At 38.0% G+C, this 23,438-nt stretch overlaps 1 protein-coding gene across 4 annotated transcripts in view; it reads left to right on the forward strand.

The window, feature by feature from the left end:
* Nucleotides 1–23,438, forward strand: part of DOCK10 (dedicator of cytokinesis 10) — a 187,111-nt gene that overhangs the window by 35,509 nt on the left and 128,164 nt on the right. For 3 of the 4 annotated variants that reach the window (XM_023532931.1, XM_023532930.1, XM_023532929.1), the window contains exon 2: nucleotides 18,873–18,992. In XM_023532931.1, coding sequence (XP_023388699.1) covers nucleotides 18,873–18,992 — 120 coding nt within the window. Of the gene's footprint in view, nucleotides 1–4,322; nucleotides 4,538–18,872; nucleotides 18,993–23,438 lie in introns of those variants that run through there. The other variant, XM_011364078.2, reaches the window with a different exon arrangement.

Raw genomic sequence — 23,438 nt, forward strand, 5'->3', positions numbered from 1 at the left:
TTAATACCTGAATTACTGCAAATTGTCTGGATTGAGTTTCCACAGCCTACACATAACTACCAAATGAATCTTCCAAAGGAACTATTTTAATTGTAATTCAACCCTTTAGTGGTTTCCCATGTCTTTCAGTATACAGTGGAAACATTCATTATCTTGGCATTTAAAGATTTCCATGCATTTGTCCCTGTTTTTTTTTTTTTTTTTTCAGTTGTTCCCACCTCTTCTCTCTTACTCAACCCTTGTTTATAGATAGGCTGGTCTTCTAACTTTTTCTTAAACATTCTGTTTTGGTCTGCCTCTTAACTTTTGTAATAACTAATGGTTATACCCTCTATGTACCAGGAAATGTGCTGAAAATTTTAAGAATATCATCTCATTTATCCTCACAACCACTCGATGAGGTAGCTACCATGTTAGTCCTACTTTACAGATGAGGAAACTGAGGCCTAGAGACAGAGTGGGTGATTGGCTGAAAGATACACAGTCAGGAAGCAGTGGACCTAAGATTTGAACCCAAGCTAACTGCAGATGCCATGATTTTAATCATTCTGTCTTATGCCTTCTCTATGCTATATTCCCCTTTCCTGGAAAATCCTTCATCCTTCTCCCATCTATTTCACTCCCACCTATTATTCAAAGGCTTCCTTAGGTTCTACCTTTACTATAAAGCTTTCAAGGCCTCTTCAAACTGTAATGAACTCTTGTTTCAGGTAGAAGCTTCTTGAGGCTAAGAAGGGTTTTATGTATTTTTCATGAAGCCCAGCAATGCCTTGAGTATAGTAGTTAATAAATCCTGTCTATTTATTGTTATCAGATTTCTTTTCCAATGAACTTCACAGTGATTCCTCATGGTCGAGCCAATTAATCTCCGATTTCTCTGTATAATCCATTCTTTCCCATTATCCTAGTTAGGTTTATTGATTGCCAACATGTTTCTAAACTTAGGCAGAAAGGAAATTTATCGGAATAGTGTGGGGTATCACAGAATGCTGAAGAAACAGACTTGGTCTGAAATCAAGAAAGACAAAGCCCAGTAGAGGTCCCCAACAGTGCCATCCCATGAAGCACTCCGCTTAATGCTACTAAATTTTCTCCTTCTTTGCAATACCCCCAAGTTATGTGTATCTGACATCCCTATGTGTTGCCTGGCCATGCCTCCTTTTGCCAGTATTTTTAGGGCTGTGATCAACTGCTAAGTAAGTAAAGAAATGAGTCATTCTCATATTGCAGAAGTTGAGGAGAGGGAGGAACTCCAGGATGAAGACCCATGGCGCCTAAAGAGGAATAGAGGAGAGACTAGATGCAAATATTAGAAAGAGAGGAAGTCGCTTAAAAGTTGCTCAAGATTAGTGAATCTTTCCTTACAAGACAGAATTCCTTCTAAAACTTCTAAATATTCTAAACCTCTGAGTTGGAGATTTAGGGTATCACAGGTAAGAGGGTCCACGGATGGACTTGAGAGATTGTGACCCTTGACCATGCATACACATTTTTAAGTACTTAACACTTTTCTGGTGATTCCATAGTTTCTATTAGTTTCTCAAATGCGTCCAAAAAAGGTTGTAAAATATTAATTTCAGCTATGAAAATAGAAATATAATCTTACCCCAAGAAACTAGGTGACCTAGAAGCAGACTCTCATATTATCAGATAAGGAAAAAACTTAAATCTGAAAATTCTATATAATAGAATTTATAACATACCCATTTATCTAACAGATACTAAAGAGGTATATAGAGGGTAAGATCTGTTTAGGGCTAAAGACATACAGTGGAATACTAAATATTCAATAACAATGACAGGAGGGCTTCTGCCCTGTGGAATCCTTGGCTGCCTACCTAAGCCAATTACAAAATAACAGTATATAGTTTACCTCCCCAATTGTTATTTTTATAGCATCTTACTATTTTCTCACAGTTTTCAAAAGAAGTTTCCTTAGTCTCCATATTTTGGCAAGGAATCATCAGTATCAATATCACTTTTTGGCCAACTTTGCACAATCACTGCATGACCAGGTGGAGGTCCATGTGTGAGGCGTATGTGTGTGCTTCAGCTAAATCTAGTCATTATTGGGGAGAAAGGAATGGCCTGTGTCAGTAAAAAGCATTGGAGATAAAGGGGAAGGCTTATTAAGTAAGCAGATGGCATCTATTATGGTCATGGTTGTCGGGACTTGCTGGTTAAGTGAGAATTTCTCTGAGCATTGCCGACTTCCATACAGAATTAGAACTGTGTTTGAACATGCGGCTTCTAAGGGTGAGATGACCATTTTCTCTATGGAAAAAAAAAAAAGAGGAGGGGCATCACAAGTGTTTAGGGGAGAAGACCACAGTTTCAAATGTGTGGTCAGAGGAGGCTTTCTGAGAGAGAGAGATATTTGAGTAAAAACCTGAAAGAAGTTAGGGACCAGCCACAGGATATCTGTTACCACTCGCTTCTGGGTTGCAGTTTGCATCATCTGTGGCAGCCAACCTGTGCCTCCACCAGTAAGCATGTTGAGCACTGGAAAGAAGAGACCAGGCTCTGAAACAAAAGCGTCCCCACAAAGTACAACTCATTGTGCCTACTCATTGTTCCCACCTCGTCACTCTCCCCCTTTCTATGTGTAACCTGAATCCTACTTCCAGCTGAGACATGAGCAAAATTTTTGAGCTACTTAATAAACTTATTATCCTTCTTTCTTAAAGTTCAAAACCCCCAGAACATTGCAAACCTTTTGCATGGAAATTGCTCTCCTGGTTAAGCTTCTTGTTTGTATCACAATGCACATCACACATTTCTGTGCACAAAGATGCACAAAGATGCCTGTGCATCTTTTATATCACCCTCCGTGATATAAGATCAGATACAATCCATAATATCCTTTCCTTAGGACTCACCTCCCAGGAGAGTTGGTAAGAGTTCCTTCAGTCTTGGTGGTCATGGAAGTCAGTTCTCGGTAGAAATAGTTCTTCAACCATCTTGATAACCCACCAAGAGCTTCATGGACAAGGAGTGTTTCCTCCAACACCTGCAAAACTGGTGGACACCGCTATTGAGTAGTTACATCCTGCAGATCAAAAAACAAAATCTTAAACTAAATAGCTGTCTCACACAACAATGATTTTTAGAACCGATCTTTCTAATGTTTAATCTGATCAATCATTTCCTAGTCCTATAGCCTCCAAATATTTCTTATCTCATGCACCTAGTAGAAGAAAAAATAAAATGACTGGACTCTCATATTCTATGTTTATTTATAAATTATATAGTTCTTATCAATAGCTAATAATTCAAAACACAATATACTTATGAAATGAACAATAAACAAGGTTCATTGTTAAGCACAATAAATGTAAGTCCTTGGTTTTGTTTTCATTAAACTTAACAATTATTTACTGAGAACCTCCTGGATGCCAAGCACTGTTCTGATCACCGAAGACACAGTAAATGAAGTAGATAGAATTCTAATTCATGGAACATAGAGTTTAGTAGAAGAAGACATACCATAAGTTGAATAAATACGTAAAATGGATAGTTCTGTTGCATGCTAGTAAATGCTATGGATAAAAATAAAACAGGAAGGAATATTCATGTGGGTTTGAAGGAAGAGTTGTACTTTTAAATAGTCCCAAAGAAAGTGAGTAAAAATCTAAAGCTTAACTATTAGACTATTTGTAACAATTTTACAGAGAATCAAGATATCCATGTCCATAATTTCTTTATTTAGATAACTGATATAAATATAAACCTAATATATTTTCTAATATATTTCTAATATATTCCATAATTTCTTTATTTAGATAACTGATATAAATATAAACCTAATATATTTTCTAATATATTTCTAATATATTAGAAATATATTTCTAATATAAATCTAATATATTTTCTAATAAAATATCTAATATATTTTCTTCTTGTTTCCTGGGTAATCATCTAAGGCACTCCTCTACGAAGACCACCAATTTAATCTGTAGTTTCATGAACCTTAAATTGACTTCTCACACTTCGGGCATGTTATTATAGTTTACTTTTGGGATCTACCCAGAATGCTAGATTGGATGGTTATTTCGGTGGCAGACGTGGAAACTTACAGTAAATTAGCTCTTTGATTCACTCTCGATTTGGTTCCATGGGTGATTTATATCATCTGGTTTATTTTGCTATGTATAATTCTCTTAAATAGTCATTTGCGTTTTCGTCTTGCTTTAAAGAAGGTGACTAGGGAAAATACACACCCAAATGAGTATCTGAACAGTTGGTAGTTAGTTACAGGAAGCAGTAACTTGAGGTTTTCTTTTCCTTTCTGTTGAGTTATGTGAATGTAGCGAACACATTTCCCTTTTTACTCGAGAAGAACGAATTGTTCAGCCTGGTGAAGCTTCAGAAGGAAGAGGTTTGACAGAACCTATATTTTTAAATATTTTGTGAATCAAATGACAGCAATACAATGAGCTTCCGAGGAAAGGTTTTTAAACGAGAGCCCAGTGAATTTTGGAAGAAGAGACGAACCGTGAGGAGAGTAAATTATGAAGAAATCCACAGGCTTAGTTCTGTATGTATCCAATTGTTTGGTGTTTGTTTTCCATCTTTCCTTTAATACTTAAAAAAAAAAAAAAAAGATTGGCTCTGGGGTGGTATTCTAACATAGGATGCGGCCGTGTCCTAGACAAAATAGAATATTTAATTTGGCTCATAAATATCCTCTTTTTCTTACATCATTACTTTTGAAATACATCATTATTTAAAAACATGTTGATAGAATAGCTAAAACATTACTAGACTATTGGAATATTGGAATTACTGTCATCACTTTTAAAATATATTGATAAGATTTAAATAATTAAAATATTACTAGAATATTTTCTTTTTTAAAGAAAAGTCTATAATTGCCTCAATTAAGGCCCCAACCAATGACTTGTAAATAGTTGTGTTTTTTAAAAATATTGCTGCTGTTTTTATCACATGCCACTTGTTATTTGTTTTAAAATTCTTAGAATAATCCAAAATATGAAAGAAAATATAAATAAGTATTCGATTAAACGAGCCAAGGAAGACAGTAAAAAGTGATGTTTTAAAGAGTAAAAAGGTTTGGTTTGTTTACTATTAAAGATATTCCTGCCTTACCGTTTGCAAGCAAAATGAGAACTCTGTAAATGAGTACTTATTACGGAATTCTAGATTTCTATCTGTAAGAACTATAGGCAGCTGAACATCAGAGTCAATTGCTAGAGCACTTCAGTGATTCACATGTAACGCGGAAGGCCCACTTTGTGTGACAAATGGCTGCAATGACATTATTGGCTCTCTTTACAGAAACGTTCATTTTCTAGGCTTTTCAAGTTTTGTTCATTTTCTTCAGGGCAAGGCTTCTTAACCTCAGCACTATCGCCAGCACTATCTGAGAATTCTTTGTTGTGCCAGGTGTCTTATGCATTGTACAATACTTAGTAACTCCCCGGGCTCTACCCAGCCTCTATCAATGGCAGGCTCTCCCTTGTTGTGACAAATGTCCCCTGGGGGAGAGGGTGATGTCCTCAGTTGAGAATCACTTGGGGTAAATTATCTTTTTGTTCCTATAAACATCTTTAATCTAAAATGAGAGCATCTTACACACACACACACACACACGTATACACATATATATGTCATATATATATCACATGTATGATATATATGTCATATATATGATAAGATAATGAGTATTTATGAAAAGTTATTTAATGAACATGAATAATCAAATTAATGAGTCACTCAGCCTTTGATAAACCAAAATCGAGTAAAGAATACCATGTTTCAAATAACAGCGGTTCTCTTTATACTCACTATCCGTATAGTGGAAATATAATGTGGATAGAAGTTACCAGAGGTCTGGCTCATAAGATTGGTGTCATGTTGCTGTTTGATTGGTGTCTCTCTCAGTCTCTTTGTAAAACATACCTTCCCATTAGGACACAGAGGCAAATGGACCCCTTAATTTTGTTCCCATTGATGGACCCAGGTCTTTCCAGCCAGCCTTTCAGAACTGGAATATGCAGAGTCCTGAACCTATCCTCCCGGTCCCCACTGGCCTGTCACGGGTGCCTAGTTGTGTCTTTTCTGCTCGCCTCATCAGTTATTTACCATTAGCCTGTTAAAGAGCATAAGTGTTTGAAAAGCTTTTTAGCCTGAGATTATTTTAACCTTCAGACCAGTCTGGAAAAGGTAGTCTGCCTGCTCCCGCTCTCTCAGTGGAATAACCCACAGGAGTTCTGTGGGTTATGTCGCTGTGACATTTACTTCTCGCGTTCACCGAAAGAGACAACACTCAGGAGAACATGTCTATCACACACAAGCCACACATACAGTTTGGCAATAGGACGGTCCCCGGCGTCTCCCTGTGTAATGAAGCTAATCGCTCTATGAATTATCTTAATTGAATTTGAAGGTATTGCTACTGAGCACTTTGGGAAAAGTAGTCGGTGAGGACGGACTGTTTTCCCACAGCATTCAGCATCTATGCATTCACATTTAATTAAGACCATTCATTCAGCGACGAGCTTTCTTCTGTGGAAGGCACTGGGGACTTTCCCGCTCCTATTGCCTGGTTTTGGTCTTCATAAGATAAGCATATCTTTTTTCATAGGTCGTCTCTTCTGTGGGGCAGGGGATTGTTCAGTCTATCCTTAAGTAGTATTCTGAGATGTGGGTTTCATTTGGGGGGCGGGGAGGGGAATCCAAGAAAGTAAAACACAAAATTAGAGTACTGGGGGGTAATTCTGTGTCACCTTCTCACTTACCATCTATATGACCTTGGGCCAGTTAAATTACTCTGAACCTCGGTTTCCTCTTCCATAAAATGTTCATAACAGTACCTGCCTTGTTTCAAAATTATTTATTGGAATTCAATTTGATCATGTGCCTTCTGAACATGATTTCAACACTATAAAAAAAGTTACAGGTGTTTTATAGTAGTAAAACCAAGTAAAACATTTATATTCCCAAGACAAGGGAAAAGGGATATAATTGCAGTGAGATTGTCTTTTCAATGTCTTTTCAATGCCAGTGGAAGGCGACACCTTACTCTTGGGAATCTTTTTTGGTGCTACACAGTAGGCACAGTTCTGAAATGCGTGAAGCCGGATGCTCAGGGGTCCCAGATTGCTCTATGTTGTTGGGGCTTGCCTTAGAAAGGCTGTGTTTCTAACTGCTCACCCCCCGCACCACCACCACCACTACCTAAGCTTACCCAGAGCCAGTTTGGACCTTCCACAACACAAGCATCAAAACTTTTTAAAAACTAAACCAACAGAAGTAGGCTGGCTTCAGAGATGATTTGATAGATATTATGGAAAAAACAATTGAAGTGACAAAATGACCAACAAATGAAGATGAGGGCTAAAATTAGTTCAGAGAATGAAACAATAAATTATTTTGATTTTTTTTGGATATACTCATATATTGTAGGAAAGGAGAAATAGTGATTCTTGGAGATAATTATAGATTATCTGTTTTTATAATGATCATGTGGATTTTGATCTCAACAAACTATTTCTTGCAATAAGGCAAATTTAGGAATGGTCTAATTTTTTAATAATCTAGAATGTTTAACCGGAAGTCTCTGACTTCCTGAAAGGTATAAAACCCAAATTTTATACTTTCATCACCAAGATTGACAATTTTGTTTATTCCGTTTTCTTCAAATGCTGTTTGAAGCTATTTATTTAACTGTGTTGCAATTTTTAATTGTTTTGGAAGTTTCCCTTTTTAATCCAATTTTCCAGTTTATTATCTAAGAAATGCCTTCATATATTATAATTCACTTATCAGACAACATGCAATGTGAAAGAGTGCAACTGCGTTATAAGAAAAGTTTGAGGAAAATGAAACTTGTTAGATCATCAAATTGAACTACTTCCCTTAATTTTTAAAAGATGTATGGTGTTCTGTAGCTTTCTTTTTAATTGTCTATTTTTTTTAAAACCCAATCGTTCAGTATAATCTCTGGTGCATAAGAAATCCATAAAAAGATAGTGTCTTTCCTCAGTTGCGTGTCTTAATTTGGATAGATTAAGTACACGATTAGCTTAAATTATTACATCGTCTGCACAGTCAGAAAAAAAATGCAAAATCTATTTAAATAGATGTGAGTTGATAGTTTTAGGTTTTTGCTGGCTTGTAGATCATTAATCTGCAAAATTTCAAAGTATTTGGAAAAGTTTGGATACGTGCAAAAACTCTTGCTCTCCTCTTTAGTAAGAGCCTATCAACAGTTGAATAGAACATTGAAAAATAGACAGAAGATCTAGTCCAAACATCTTTAAGACATCTCCCACATTCTTCATTTTATAATATGTATTGCGCTATTGTCTTTCAACTCTAATTTTTATCTTTCATTCTTCCACATTAATGTAAACAGCCTCCCTCCTGGTCATCTGTACTTCCTTACTTACTATTACTCTTTGTTTTAAACAAACATTCAGTTACCTATTTAGGATATTTTATAATGAGCCAGGTAGCTGAAAGGTAGCACAGAAATCCCAGGATGATGGTTGCAAAAAACAAAGAAATGAGACTGAATCAGAGTTGAAACACAGTGGAAAATAAGGATAAAAGCTATAATGGACAGCTTGGAGAAAGCAAAGGACAGAAGTAACAGGAGGATTCAGATTCAATCTGGACCACAGAAATGGAGAAGTGTAGATTGAAACTTGATCTGGCCTAAGACTCTTAGCCCCATCAGAAGGCTCTGGGTGTGGCCACAGCCGTAGGAAGGAGCCAGCTTTAGGTGCCAGCTTTAGGTGCCAGGTAGCTGCAGAGAAGGTGCTTTCAAAGTGAACTCAGGAGAGGTGCCTGCAACTTAACCAAGAATGAGCTTACATTCCTCAAGACTGACTTCTGAGAGAGAGAGAGAGAGAGAGACAGACAGACAGACAGACAGACAGAGACAAACAGACAGACAGACAGACAGACAGAGACAGAGAGAGAAGAGTTAAGTCAGGAGAGAGGCAAGGTGGAGGAGGACTGCCACACTGGTCAGAGTTAACTCCATGAAGACGCCCTTCACAACGATCTGAGCAGGAGGTGGGTTATTTGTCAAAGCGGGGGAGTGCCACAGCAAACAGGAAGTAACACCATGATCCCAATAGCTCTTTTTATTTCCTGATGGTTGCAGTGATACAAAATTTTCTGAATTTACAGATTCCCTCAGTTAATGGCATTTTCCTTTGTGGTTTTTGACACAGACATTATCTACCATTCTTTATATGGTTCTTTAATGTACTTTTTAATTTTTTCTTCATCTTTTGTTTGTACCCTCTTATAAATAATTTTTTTACCCTCTATCCTTACCACTCCCTTCCCTGAGGTGACCAGTGACCTCATACCAACCCCTAGATTTCTAATGTCCTTCACTGCAGAACTCACAAAGGGAGCAAGAATAATTCTCAAAATTGTAGCTCTGTTTTAGAATCTTCTGACCAGGAAAATAAAGCTTCTCTGTTGTCTATTGCTACAAGGCCATGACCTTGATAGTGGAGTGGAGTGGACCACAGGCTTCATGCTGAGCTGGGTTGAAATATCAGTTTTTCCATCAATTTGCTGAGCAAGTTCTCGGAATCCAAGTTTCTGCATCTGTAAAATAAAGCAACAATAATCTTTTCTAGACTCGATGAGAGAAAGTGTTAAATACTGATCATGGTCCTTGCCATTTGATCATGATAGTAGTAGTAGGAAAAGAATAACTATTATTAGCATATGTGGGGTAAATTATAAAAAAATGGTAGTTTCCCTTGTTACTATTCATATTAAATTATTTGGTGTGACTGTGTTATTTCTACAAGCAAATATAGATGAATTAGTTCTAATATAACAAATATAGCAAATGTTACTCTTCAGATGAAAATGGCAGAATAAAGGAAGATGAAGTGGGGCTAGCAGTGGCTTAGAGATGCCTGGCCTGTCATATACTCTAGGGGCCTGCCACTACTTCCAAAACAACCCAGCACCTCCTAGGAGAGAAAATTAGAGTATATGGAATGTCATCGCTGAAAGCAAATATGGATGTAAACTTATTTTTTGGCCCCCATTTGTTCTGGTGTCATAAGAGCTTGGTGAGTTAGGCTTAATGTAAATTAGAGATGAGGCCTTCGCTAGGTTTATCACCTTGGAAAACCAAGAAAATGCTTAAGTTCCCCTATGCCCAAGGTGCATGATGCCAGATGTATGTTTTATAGAATGAGATGATGTTGTAATTCATTAGTAATACATGAGTTTACTAAACCCAAATTCCTACACTTCGAGGAGTCATTGACTGTGAGAGATTCTCCCTTCGGACCGTTGAGAACCAAATAAAGGTAATTTGAGGAGATACAGCAGTCCCTTATTATAGGTGCTGTTCCTCCTATTATATCATATTAGATTTCTCTACTTGCAAGAAGAAACGTAAACAAGCATAGTCCAGAGAAGGGAACATAAGGGGAAATGGAGATGGTCTGTGAGAACAGGGATGGAAGCAGTGCATCTCAGGGCGGTGGACAGCAGGGGGGTCTTGGCGTTTGGCACTGATGGGCAGTCACGTGGATGTTGGCAACTTTCCATTCAAGTTTCAGAGTTCTGAGGGCAGCGTTGACTAGACCTCGTTGGGGTCACACATCTTGGCTGCAGAAGAGCAGGACCCGTTTAATTATCAGACCCGCCAAGATGACTCCTTATGAGTATGGGGGGGAAATTAAGTCACCAGAAGGAAATTAAAATGCTAGTACTAAAACAAACAAACAAAAAACAGGATGGGTGTCACATAAGCCAAAAAACCAATGTCCACTATTCATATTCAATTTCAGGTACCCAAAGGGAAGAAAGGAAATAAAAGAGCTATTTACATTCAAGTGTGTGTGACATGTATGGTTTTGTGTATATACATGCACACACCCCTCACACTTGGCTTGTTTGTGAAAGTTCATTTGTGTAACTGTCAAAGAACTAAAATAGCATCAAAATTTAAGCTAGTGGCAGCTTTCATCACAGACTTCCTATAAATTAATCTAAAATTCTCAGCACTTTGCTCTAAGGCTTTAATTCCCCTGGTGTCAGGCAGGCTTGTAATTGGGTTGTGATGTATTTTTAATGATATTTGTTATCTTTCAAGTGTTTCTAGAAAACTAAATGAGACATGTAATTTAATTTGATTTAGATCTTTTTGGATATTTTCTATTTCTTTACAAGCACCAGTATTAGAAGAAGCAGCCACTTTAATTTTTTTTTTATTATTTGCCATACACTGATATATGCATTTTTAACATGCTCCTATAAGATATATATGGTCAAATTTTCTTAAAAAGAAAATAAGACTTAAAAGTTCTGAGTTCAGTTTGAAAGTACACCATATATTACAGGTCCTATAGAGCTCATTTACGTTCTTTATTTTCCTAATGAAATTAAGGGTTAACAAAATAGAACAGTCTGATTTTTCTAACTATAATGTTTATATTAAGTATCATGATTAACCTTTATATTTGCAAAGGGCTTTATAATTTACCAAGTTTAACCTGGTTTATTTCACTGAAATGGACAGATATTTAAAGAGTTACTACTGGTTGATTTCTTCTGAGATCTATGTCCTTTTTCGTTACCAAGGGAACCATTTCCAAATTAAGCTTAATCTGAGCTTGCCCAGCTGTACAGTTCTTAACTTTGATTTAGCTAGTGTTTTTCCATTCTCATGAAACTGTGTAGTTCAAGACAGAGAGAAGGGTAAAAGGTCAACATAAGATGCCTTATTCATTACTTAATCATTTCCTTTTGGGTAAGAAAAGCTTGTCTTGTTTTCTGAAGCTCATACATTTGAGAAGTTGTCCAGTGGAACTCCCTTTGATGAAAGGCTGAATTAAATCTGTCAAACGACCACAGGCTGACAGCTGTGCAATGGATCCAGCTGCCTGGGCTCTCTCCAATTTTCTCATTTGTTTTAAACACAAATAGTGTGGAAGTTGGTTCCATGCCAATCACACTAAGGCCGAAGGGTCCTGGATTAAATTAAGGCCTGAAGAATTCATGTGTCATCTAGATCTTTTATTTCCTCCAAGAAAATTAATCAGTTATCTTGATTATGCAGAAATGAGTTTACAGCTGTGTTTCTAATTTCTTGTGGAGATCTTGAGATTAGAATTCAAATTTTTTAAGGTCTCTCTAAAGACTCCATGGATTCTCACTGTTAGCTATTTACTTGTCTGCGTACCAAGATGAGAAAAGGATGTTTAGATAATTGACATGTCATGCCCAGATAGAATCTACTGTATTGGTCCTAAAGTAAACATCTATTTTTATCTGTTTGCTTTTCTGGGTCATTAGCCAAGATGCAAAGTTTCGTAAGCAGAAGAAGGCATTCAAATATAGGAGTAATTCTGTTATGAATATTCAAATAAGAATAAGGTTTCATTTCATATCTAGAAATGACAAGGTGATTGAGAAAGACAGAGAAAGTCCCAGTTAGCATCACAGGATGTACTGCATGTCATAGAAAAAATATAAAGCTTCTCAAAGGTGGGAAAAAACTCTTTTCATAGTAAGCGTTTCTTGGAAAGATCAGATTTTCTGAAAAGGAGAGCAAAGAGCAACTAGTTCAAATGGATAAACTAGAATGACCTTCACAGTGAGTCACCAAGGTTTAGCTCCCTAATTATACTTAAAATTTAGAACGGAAGTACAAATTAGTAGCTGATGGATGGTCATGGGGATGGGGAGCACAGCATAGGGAATGCAGTTAGCATTAACACCTTGGCTAGGTGGAGGGTCAGGGGAGGGAGGGAGCAATTGGGGAGATAGTTTTATGAACTATATAGATGTCTAACCCATGTACTGTATACTTGAAACTAATTTAAATAACTACATTTTAGAAAATCTTTTGTATATTTGAAACTCTTCAAAATAAGAGTTGGGGAAAAAAAATTTAGAACACAAATATCGGCCTCTAACACGAGGGACCTGCTGTGGAGGTCGCCCTCCGTTCCTCATCGCATCACCCCCTTTCCCTGATTAGCCCTCTGTGAGCCTGATAAGGCCCCAGTGCTGACAAGCCTCACCTGCCTGTGTGTGTGTTAGAGCTACAGAAAGAAATTCTAAGTATCTACAACTTAATTGTTCTCTAGGTATTTATATTTGCAAAGTTAATGAGTTTAATAGGAAATCAATCTTAAATTGAATCCCTTTTTTTTAAATCCAGGGGTATAAATACATAAAAATACTTTCTAGAATGGTTCTCAAAGGAAATAAAATATTCGTTGCTGATATACACAATTAGGTAGCTTACTACACTTTCTGTTCTGGTGGGGATAAAGCAACCTGACGATTCAAGAGATAGTTGAAGGAGACGATGCTCCTTTTTTTTTTTTTTTATTTCACTGTTTTCCTTATGTTCTTATCTCTTTTGCCTCCATAGAATCATTAGTTATTAACATTTGTTTGTTTGTTTAGTAAAGGAAATTTAGGTAGTAAATATAGAAGTATGTAGTACAGTTCGTGGTACATGGATTATTTAGTGAAATTGTTTCAATTGGTTGGTTGGTTTGACTTGGTTTTAGTATAAATAAAACACGTGGGGTGATTTTCAGTTATTTTCAAATAAAGACAAATATATATTTGTGCGGCATTTGGGGGTTTGCTTAACATAGTTGCATATTTTGTCTCCTCATTCTTACAACTCTGGCGTAGGCAGGAAGCTGCTCTTTGACTCATCTGAGTCACCCTCACCAAGTCTTAAATGACCTATTCAATTATGTAGTTGGTAGGTAAAAGACCTTAAACTTCCAGCTATAGATTCTGATTTGTAATCCTTCGTGACAATGATCAGTGCACAGAGGTGTTTAAGTAACTTACCACATGTTTATGGTCCTCTATACAGAGCTTAAAATACTTTAGTTAATACGTTGCTAATTATTCTTCACTTTTTTGTTGGCAGTAGCTTCCAGAACTACACATATAATCTGTAATTATATTCCACAGTTTCCTTTTCCCAGTGTTTTATGTATCTTATTTTAATTACTTGACGATAGTAGTGGTTGAATTTCCATGTGAAGTCCCACTGTGATTTTCTAGGTTTCCTCTCTGGTGGATTTGCAAAGCGTAAACAATTTTAAAATCAAACAACTCACGGAGGCATGATGATTTGAAAGAGTGAGTTTATTTTTTTACCATGATAAAATCAATATAGTTTATTATAGAAAATTTAGAAAATGTGAAAAGTCAAAATAGCAGAATCCGAAAAGTCATAGTCTCATCCAAATATGATAGCTGATAATATTTAGCTATATCTCTAATCTTTTTTCTTTAAATTTTTAAAATCCTGTGCAGAGATTCTGGTGCAATATTTATTTCCACTTTTACTTAATAATAATAATACATGAGCAATTTTACTTGTTATTACAAACTTCAAAAAAATCAGTTTCAATGGTCGTGTCTTATTTCTTAGACTGGATGTGCCATAATTTCCTAATTATTTCTTATCCTTGATAATTTATTATTTCACATTGTTGGCTGACCAAGTCCTTCAGGCCTTACTACCCCTTACAGATCTAGGTATTCTGGATTCAAATTTTAATGTCATAATATGTGTGAATCCAGAACCATCGTCAAAATGAACTTGACCTTCTTTCCTTCTTTCCATCTTGATCGTGGACCCCAACCTCCTCGTGTTTTCCCACAAAAGCCAGTCATGAAAAATGTCATGAGTCAACTAACTGTACTGAAGAATTGAACAGTTACAAGGAGAAATTGTCACCGCATGTACTGCACAATTATATATTGATTTATCCCAACCCTGTCCTGCTTTCCATATCCTTCCAAAGCTCATGATAGCACTAACTCTTTCTCCACAACACATAATTCTTTAAAAAACATAAACCACGCTTTTTTGAGCTGCGGCTCTGGTGTCTTTACTTTTTAGATGTAGCTTCCACCAGCCCTCCTGCCATTCTTGCCTCTATTGGATGAAGGTGAATATATTTTCTCCAACTTGTTACAAAGATAATTTTTCAAAGGCATCTTTGTATAAATCTTGGATCCTATGTGTGATTGTGTTTTTAATGTAATTCCAAATAAAAAGGAATTTCTGTATGAAATTATATAAATTTATTTACTCAACAAATATTTATTGAGTGCCTACTATTTGCTCTTTGTACACATTAAATTTATAATACAAGTGTTTTAAATCCATGACTAGTGAAGATGGAAGACTTACAGGCTTTATCTACTTGGCACTTATGTGATAAGCACTAGGATATGGTACAGTTCTGAGAGCATAACAAATATTACCCCATTAAATCCTATGACTGAGATGTCCATTTTACAGATTGGGAAGCTGAGGCACAGAGATTCTAATTAACATACCCAAAGTTCCATAGCTCATAAGTGGCAACGTTAGGACTAGGATCCCAGGACTTCTGGTTCTAGAGTGCACATTACACTCTCTGTCACATCTCAACATAGAAAACCTGTAACCACACTCTCCCTTTTATTTTGGACTTTTCCTAAAACAAGGCTACATTGTCTAGGTTATTTCTTAGTTAGATTGTACTTCTATTCTGGAGAGAGGTCTAGGTTGGTTATTTAGTCATTTAATTTTTCAGTGTTACGTACTTCGGATGCTTACTTCTTCTGTGTCATTTCTTCACCCATTTGATTTTGAATTATAATTCTGAAAATAACACAGATCTTTGTCAGGGAACACTGTGTTCTTGAAATTAGAATCTTTAGCCAAGGCATGGACTGTCTGCCATCTCCAAACCAATTAAATGGCTCTTGGCAGCCCTGGCTATTACCTAGATGGCAGGTTGACCAACTCCAGGACTTAGATGTTGTGTTGGCATTCCACAAGGAGTGGGGGAATAAGTAGAGGGGAAGGGAGCATTTGTTTTTGTGACAGGAGCTCATTCTTCTGATGTGGAACTAAATGAGAGGAGAGCTGTGGATTTGGGGAAGTAGATCAAACAAATCTCTTAATACTGCATAAGAAGAATAGGGCCTATTACCCCCTAGGCTCAACACCAACCCTGCTTCATAATAACAGGTACTGGTGGGTGCCTTTTCCCAGGCCTGGAGTGACTTTAGAATAGCTAATTAAATTCATTACTCATCTGAGAGAAAGAAATAAGAGTAAAAAGCACTATAAAAACCAATCCAGTTCAGGGTAATCTTGGCACATGCCTCCTCCCAGTTGGTGCATTTCCAAAAGCAAGAGGCACATTAAATTCAGGAGGGACAGCTCAACCGTTGTAAAGCTGTAAATTAATGCTGCTCAGTTCCCAGTTTTGCTCAATGTCTCTGTAAGCAGCAAGAGTGAGAAATTAACTGATCCCACCATCTTTGTATATATCTGTCTCTTTGACCAAAACACTGAGCAGGCAGTTCTCCTGCTCCAGAGAGAACTACTATTTCCATAGCCTGGATTCTCACCATCACAGATGCATAATGCATTTGTGGCAAACATGGCCAAATCCCAGGCTCTAGGTGCTATGGAAAATATCACCATTATTTTCATTTTTAAAGTGCATAGCCACAAAATTATAAAACATTGACTATCTTGAGTTTTACACATTAGTTAATAAATTCCCTGGTAAGATAGACCTTAACTAATATATCCACCCCATACGTCAAGACTTAATAAATTAGATGAAGCATATCTGCTAGGTTTTGCAACTCCATGTCAAAATAACCTCAGTGCAACAATTTAATCAGGAAAGGCGTAATAAGTGTCATTCATTGATTGGCTGGTATGTCATAGCCTGAAATGAATAAATAAAAGTCTACCCTCCAACAGATGCTTACAATTTATGCCTTTTATTGGGTATATCAAGGAGAGTTTAGAATTTATTTTTTTGCGGTTTTATTTATAACCTGTGACATGTGAGCTCTGATTTTCCTATTATGCTAATTTAGATGGGATTAGCTTTAGGTGGTGTGTAGGCCCAGTAAAGCATCTTCTTTGAAGATCTTCTCATCTACAGCTTGTTTATTAATGCTGCAATTTGCATCTAAGCAGAGATGAAATTTAAAAGATAGTGCGAACAAGATGGCGGATGGTCTCTTAAAACGTCTCAATGACATTTGCCTTTAAACTTATTGATTGCAACATACACTAAACCACTCCTACACTCCTATTCGCGTTGGCATGAGGAAAGGGGAGAGGAGAGAAAGTGATCATAGCCACGTCAGGAGCTGTTGGTCTATGAAACCAAAGGGCATCATATACTTAAGCTGAAGAAACAGTGAGGGAAAGGGACGTAACCAGCCAACTCTGTCGGAGATCAGACCTTTCTGATGGTGTTACAGTACATTTTGTTTTATTTGCTACATTTTATACACAAACACATTATTAAGGGAAAAATATTAAGGGAAGAAAGAGGTTTCAGATTAAGCCAAGTGTTTCAGACCTGAAGGTTTTTAGGGGAGGTTGGTAATGTAAATGTGTGACTTTGCCAGGACAGGAAGTTATAGATAAGAACTACTGAGGTCTGCAGCTGAACTGGAGTGAAATACCACCACTCAAAGGCATTCAAAGCCGACTAAAAATAAAATATAATAAATGTTGGAGCCAAATCAAACATCTGGAGACTGCATTTGCCTCTCAAGCTGTCATTTTCTGATCCTTGGACTTAATCCTTTTGCCTGGGAAAATAGGGAATAGGAACTTAAAATAAGTCTAAACAAAATAATCATATCGAACGACAGGGATCCTAGGAGGGCTTTTGTTTTTAGTTACCCAAATCATGCCATAGTGCCTCTGTATTTTTCCCTTCAAAATATTGACTGTTTCACAGCTCTTCACTAAGTAGATTATGTTGGGGCTTTACCAGTAGAGATCTTCCAAACGAGGCCTTAAAAATGGGGAGGGGAAGGTTGGTAGGAAACAGTTCATTGATATCATTGATCTGAAAAAGAAAAAAGGTTTTTTTTTTTTCGTCACAAGATCACTTTAGCATACAAAATTTATGGTGACCACTTCAGCTTCCAGGAGCCCCCAAATAATACAAAAGGCCATTTCTTTTCGTTTAGGTTACACAAATCCTTCATCAAAGGGCCAAGGGAATTCAGATAATGTCCTTGGTTTCTGTTTTGTAATGTTTTAGTCTTTCTTTGGGGTTCTATCTTCCTCACTTTGCGAGTTCTATTCTGTCAGGTAAACACGTCCACCCTACAGTGAAACGATCTTACCTTCTCCCACTGACATTGGTCTCTTTGGTGCTTTGGGTAGTTTCTTTGATGGAGGCACCTTGCCTCTTGGCTTCAGGATTTCAGTGAGGTGTGTTTATCTGGCTATTTTTTCAGACTCTTCTCCATTTTCACTCACTGTATCCATAATAGTTATGTTGGACAGTTCTGTTAGAGAATTACTCAGCTTCTCTTTATAGCGGCAAAGAGGATCGGAGCCAAGCAATTAATCTTGACACAGAATCCATGCTTCAGTGACAACTAAGGCAGTCTGTGATACTCTGATTGCTAGCAGGGAGCCAACATTTTAAAACAGATCCAAGTAGACCTCACGAAGAAGTATCTAATTCAGCAAAAATGATGATCACCATCATAATACTATATCTTTCCTCCCATTGACAAAGGTAAAGTTTATATAAACATCTGCTCTATGGATGAGAAAGGACTAAGACCATGAGCTTCGGAGGCTCAGTGCGAACAGCTTGAATTACTGAGAGAGATGTCAAGTATTTCAAGATCTTCTCATATCATTTCAGATCCGGAAATAAGTTTTGTGGCTTTGCCCTAAAGTGCCAGGAGTCTCTGTGACTCCATCGGAAGGGTTTCTTAGTAACACCTTGGCGATACTAAGAAATGAAACCCATCCAGGTGTTGAGAAGATATGAGACCGTATGTGTCAGTGGTTAACGTCACATTTTTTTTTTCCACAGCAGGAAAAGCCCAGGCTCCTTGAACCCTTGGATTATGAAACTGTCATTGAAGAACTTGAAAAGACCTATCAGAATGACCCTCTTCAAGATCTCCTGTTCTTCCCCAGTGACGACTTTTCAGTAAGTGTCCTCCTTTCAAGCCGTCTAAGTTCAGGAGGGACCCACAAGGTGAACTTCTCAAGGGTGCTATGTTCCCTTGTAGATTTGGGGAGCTCAATGCTCTTCCTGTGGCCACCTTACAACACAGTCATTGCAGTCATTGAGAATCCATATCTGGCAATAAAAAGTGCCCAAAGATCTTGTAAAGTTGGAAGATCGAGGGCTCAGTGACACAGTGGCTGCTGGGATGGGAGTGGCACAGGATGCTGCCTGGATCCAGCTGGTACTGTGTCCCGGCCAGTGTCTGAGTGTGTCTAATCACTGTCCTTCCCAGCCTCCCAGGGCACTTCCTCCCTCAGGCTATTTCTTACTGAAAACTTTGAAACAACTGAAACCAACCAATGACAAAGGCAGTAATCTCTTGACGCAAAAGATGCAATTCTTAAAAATCGCCATTCATCTTGGTTGTTCTTTAATAAGAAACCGTTGAGGCTTTCGGCCAAAGAATGTTAGGCAAGCAATCCTCATGCAAGCATTTGTGGTCTGAGATGTGTCCTCTTTAGGACAGTGCTCACTGGCACATGGAATGCTCCTAGGGTGGTAAAGAAAATGAATAAAAAGGAAATTTGTTTTGGAGACACACAGTAAAGCACCCACGTATCCCAACCTTCCATTGTGGTCATCCTAAACATTTAAAAATTGTTAGTAAATATCTCAATGGGCAGATGGTGATTTTTCTTGGGTTTTTTTTTTGTTTTTTTGTTTTTTTGTTTTTTCCCTAAAAGAAAAGTACTCTCAGACATGAGCATCTTATAGCATATGAAAAGGCAGCTCCAGGGTAACCCTGTGAAATAGCCATCATCCATGGGACCTTCTGTGTGGTTGCTGGGGCCTCAGTGCTCACACTTCCTCAAACAGCCTCAAACTTCCGTTCCCTCCCTTACCTCTTAGGGCAGATCCGGCTTCTGGATTCGAAAAGGTTTTTTTTTTTTTTTTTTTCCCACCTTCCTCCATGGACTAATAAAAAAGAAGGCATATGAAAGTTAACAATTTTTGCTCCAACTACAAAGAAGAATGGAAGAAAGGAGGCAGATTTGTAGCTAGGAAAAAAGAAACTCTTCCCATCTGTTTTTCAGAATTTTAAATGGCTCCCACGTTAGCATTTGACACACTTTAAGAGAGGCTTATCTCGTGCAGAAATCTCATTTCCGTGGTTGGAACAGGCCACTGGGTCTTCAATTGCAAGCATAAAGTTGAACCACGTCTTATTTTTTTAATTCCACATCCTCATTTTCTTTCAGACTAAAGATAAACTTGACAAATAGCCTCTTTCTATCAAACAACATACAAAAACTTGAACCTTGGAACACCTTCTAGCTCTGTTGTTCAGAAATATGTCAAAAGCTACTCCAAGTTCCCCCAACTTAAGAAGAGAGGGGAAGCATGTAGATGGGATGGAACATTTGCACTGAATTCAAATTCATTTTTTGGCATCTTCCCACATTTGTTTAAGTTAAGGATGGTCTAAGTTAAGGATGGATGCCATCCTTAGTGGTGTAAACAGAGCACAAAATAATATCCTTCTTTTAATTTCCCTGATGTGAACATTCCAATAAATATACTGAAATTTTTTGTCCTGTGCTTGCTTAAAATCCTTCTGTGGCCACCCAAATGAAGAGCTAATACCTAGGCATTGCCCAAGAGCTTCTGGTCCTTGCCTATTTCTCAAGGTCATAGTCTTCCACCCCCACTCAAACCCCACTTTTATCATATGGGGTAAAATACTGGCATGATTCTGAACATAACATTCTATCACCCCTCAGACTATGTCCTTCCTTTATTCATTCAACGAATGTATAATATTAAATATTAATCGTGAATCTCAGAATGAGGAAAGAGCAGTAATTAGAATTTACCTCGTTTTAATAGAGCTTACATTTTGAGTAAACAAATTAACAAGATAATTCAGATAAAATCCAGTTCTATGAAGAAAATGAGACAGGTCCATGCAATAGAAACTGACTAGAAGAATTGAGTTGGACTGCATGGTCAAGGACAACACCGCTAACAAGGTGACGTTCGACCTGAGTTCTGAATTCCCAAGGGGCACCAGCCATACTAAGACCTGGAGAAGGAAAGAAAGCTTCAGGATGAAGGAAGTTGCTGCAAAGGCCCTGAGAGCTCTGAGTTTGACGAGCGGTATGGACAGAGAGAGGGGTCCGAGATGAGGTCAGGCAAGGACAAAATGATGCATTTGCATCCATCCAGAATGTAAGTGGCAAGCGGCGAATCCCAGGAGTGTTTCAAGTAGAACAAATGACCTGGTGCATATTGTTAGAACATGTAACGGGGCGAAGAGGAGACTGGGAGACCAGCTGGGAGAATAGCTCCCAATTAGCAGGTACTCAAGAGATATTTGATGCCACCTACTCCCTATTAACAGAAAATGTCATTGCAGACAAATAGCTAAATTTTCATTTGCATCGAGCACCTGACAAACAAAAGAATAGTGTCGAATTATTATTACTACATAAAGTTACCGGTTTTTGAACAAAATTCAGATGGATGATTTTCCGTCTTTCCTGCTCTACAGGGTAAAGATTGACAAACTATGGTGCGTGGGTGGCCTGCTGCCTATTTTTATATGTCCCGTGAACTAAGAATGTTTTTTATGTTTTTTTTTTTTTTTAACACTGCCATATATTTTCTTCATACGACTGGTTAAATAGTTAAAGAAAAAAAATAAGAAGAAAATTTGGTAGCTCATAACGATTGTATGAGCGTCAGATTTTGGAATCCATAAGTAAGGATTTACCTGAACACAGCGGTGCCATTTCATTCACCTGTTGTCAATAGCTGCTTTCATGATACAACTGCAGTGTTGTAACAGAGGTGTAGTGATTGCAGCAGAGACAGGGGACCCTAAAAAATTTATCTGACCCTTTTCAGAAATAGTTTGGAGAGCTCTGCTTTAAAAAAAAAACAAAACTGTATTTCAAGTACTCAACACAACATTGGGCTTATGGGCATTCAATAAATATCACCAACAGCAAGCTTCCTGTTCACCTGGCTAACAGCATTTCTCAGACTTGACCTTGAGCGACGGTAAGAATTCTGTGGGATGTGTGTAGACGGTCTCCACTGACCCAGTGGGAAGTGGTAGTAGGTGACCATTCCAATCCCAAGGCATTGGGAAGGAAGGGGAGCAATTCCAGACTCTCCACTCCCCCTCCAGTTGTCCCAGTCGTGTCCTACAGCTTGGAGAATCCAGCTCACTTCTATGTTTCCATGTTTCCAAGCACCCACACTTAGAACAGACATGATTCATTACTTGGTTTGTTTAATCAATATTTATTCAGCACCCACAAGGTGCTGAATATAGAACAGCACTTCCTAGATGAGTGAGACTGACAAGAAAAGCAAAAACCCTGTGACGAAGGAGTGTGTGCCCTAATATGGATGAAAAATCCAGTTGATTAAGAATGCTTATGGTTAAGAAATATCAAGAACCAGGGGCTTCGTCTGGCACTTGATACACCTTAAAGGACCTTATTTTTCACCAGGGCAGTATTCCCACATTGTTTCTCTCTATTCGGGCTCCTGGCCCAAGCCATCATCATCATCATCCTTTTTTTTGCCTGGATCCCCGGAAGTGTCCTTTACGGGGTCTTCCTACTTCCTGCCTTGCCCACTTTGATTCATTTAAAGGAAGTTTTTAGAAATGCAAATCAGATAATGCTAGGCCTTCAGCTAAAACTTTTCATGGTTTCCCATTTCTTTATCATCTGGTTCTTGATGGTCTCTGAGCCCTTATCTCTCAGCCCTATTTCCTGTGTCACTACATGGATACCTGGCATTCATTCGGTTCCCTGAACTTGCCAAGCTCATGGGGCCTTAACGCTATCTGCACAGCGGGTTCCTGTGTTTCATTCACGATCCAGTTCAAATGCCACCTCTCCAAAGACACATCCCTGACGTGCACCCTACATTACCCCGTTCCCATGCCGTGACACTCTATCGCATCACCCCGTTGGCTTCTCTTTAGAGCACTTGGGAGTACCTGGAAAGATCTCGAATTGCTTCTTTCTCCCCTCTCTCACTCGCTTCTCACCATTGGAGTGTAGCCTTGAGTAGGGCAGGGATGTCTTTTGTCTTGGTCATCGTGAGACTCCTAGAAACTAGAACGATACTGGCATGAAGCAGGTGGGAAATAAATGTTTATTTCAGAGACATGTAGGTTATTATTTTAGAAGACAGCTTTAACCAAAGCTGTCCTTAGGAACCAAAGGCCATCTGAAACAAAATTTGAGAATAAAGAGAGTGAAGCAATTGGCCTGATGATGAGGAACGTGATCGTCAATGTGATACTTTCCTCTCTGACATCACTCAACATATCACCTTGAAAATCAGCGCTAAGGTCGCGATTCCCTTCTCCAGAGGCTCATTCTCCCGCGACAGTGCCTGGCA

Source organism: Pteropus vampyrus, unplaced genomic scaffold (genome assembly GCF_000151845.1).
Source record: "Pteropus vampyrus isolate Shadow unplaced genomic scaffold, Pvam_2.0 Scaffold93, whole genome shotgun sequence".
Taxonomy (NCBI): Eukaryota; Metazoa; Chordata; class Mammalia; order Chiroptera; family Pteropodidae; genus Pteropus; species Pteropus vampyrus.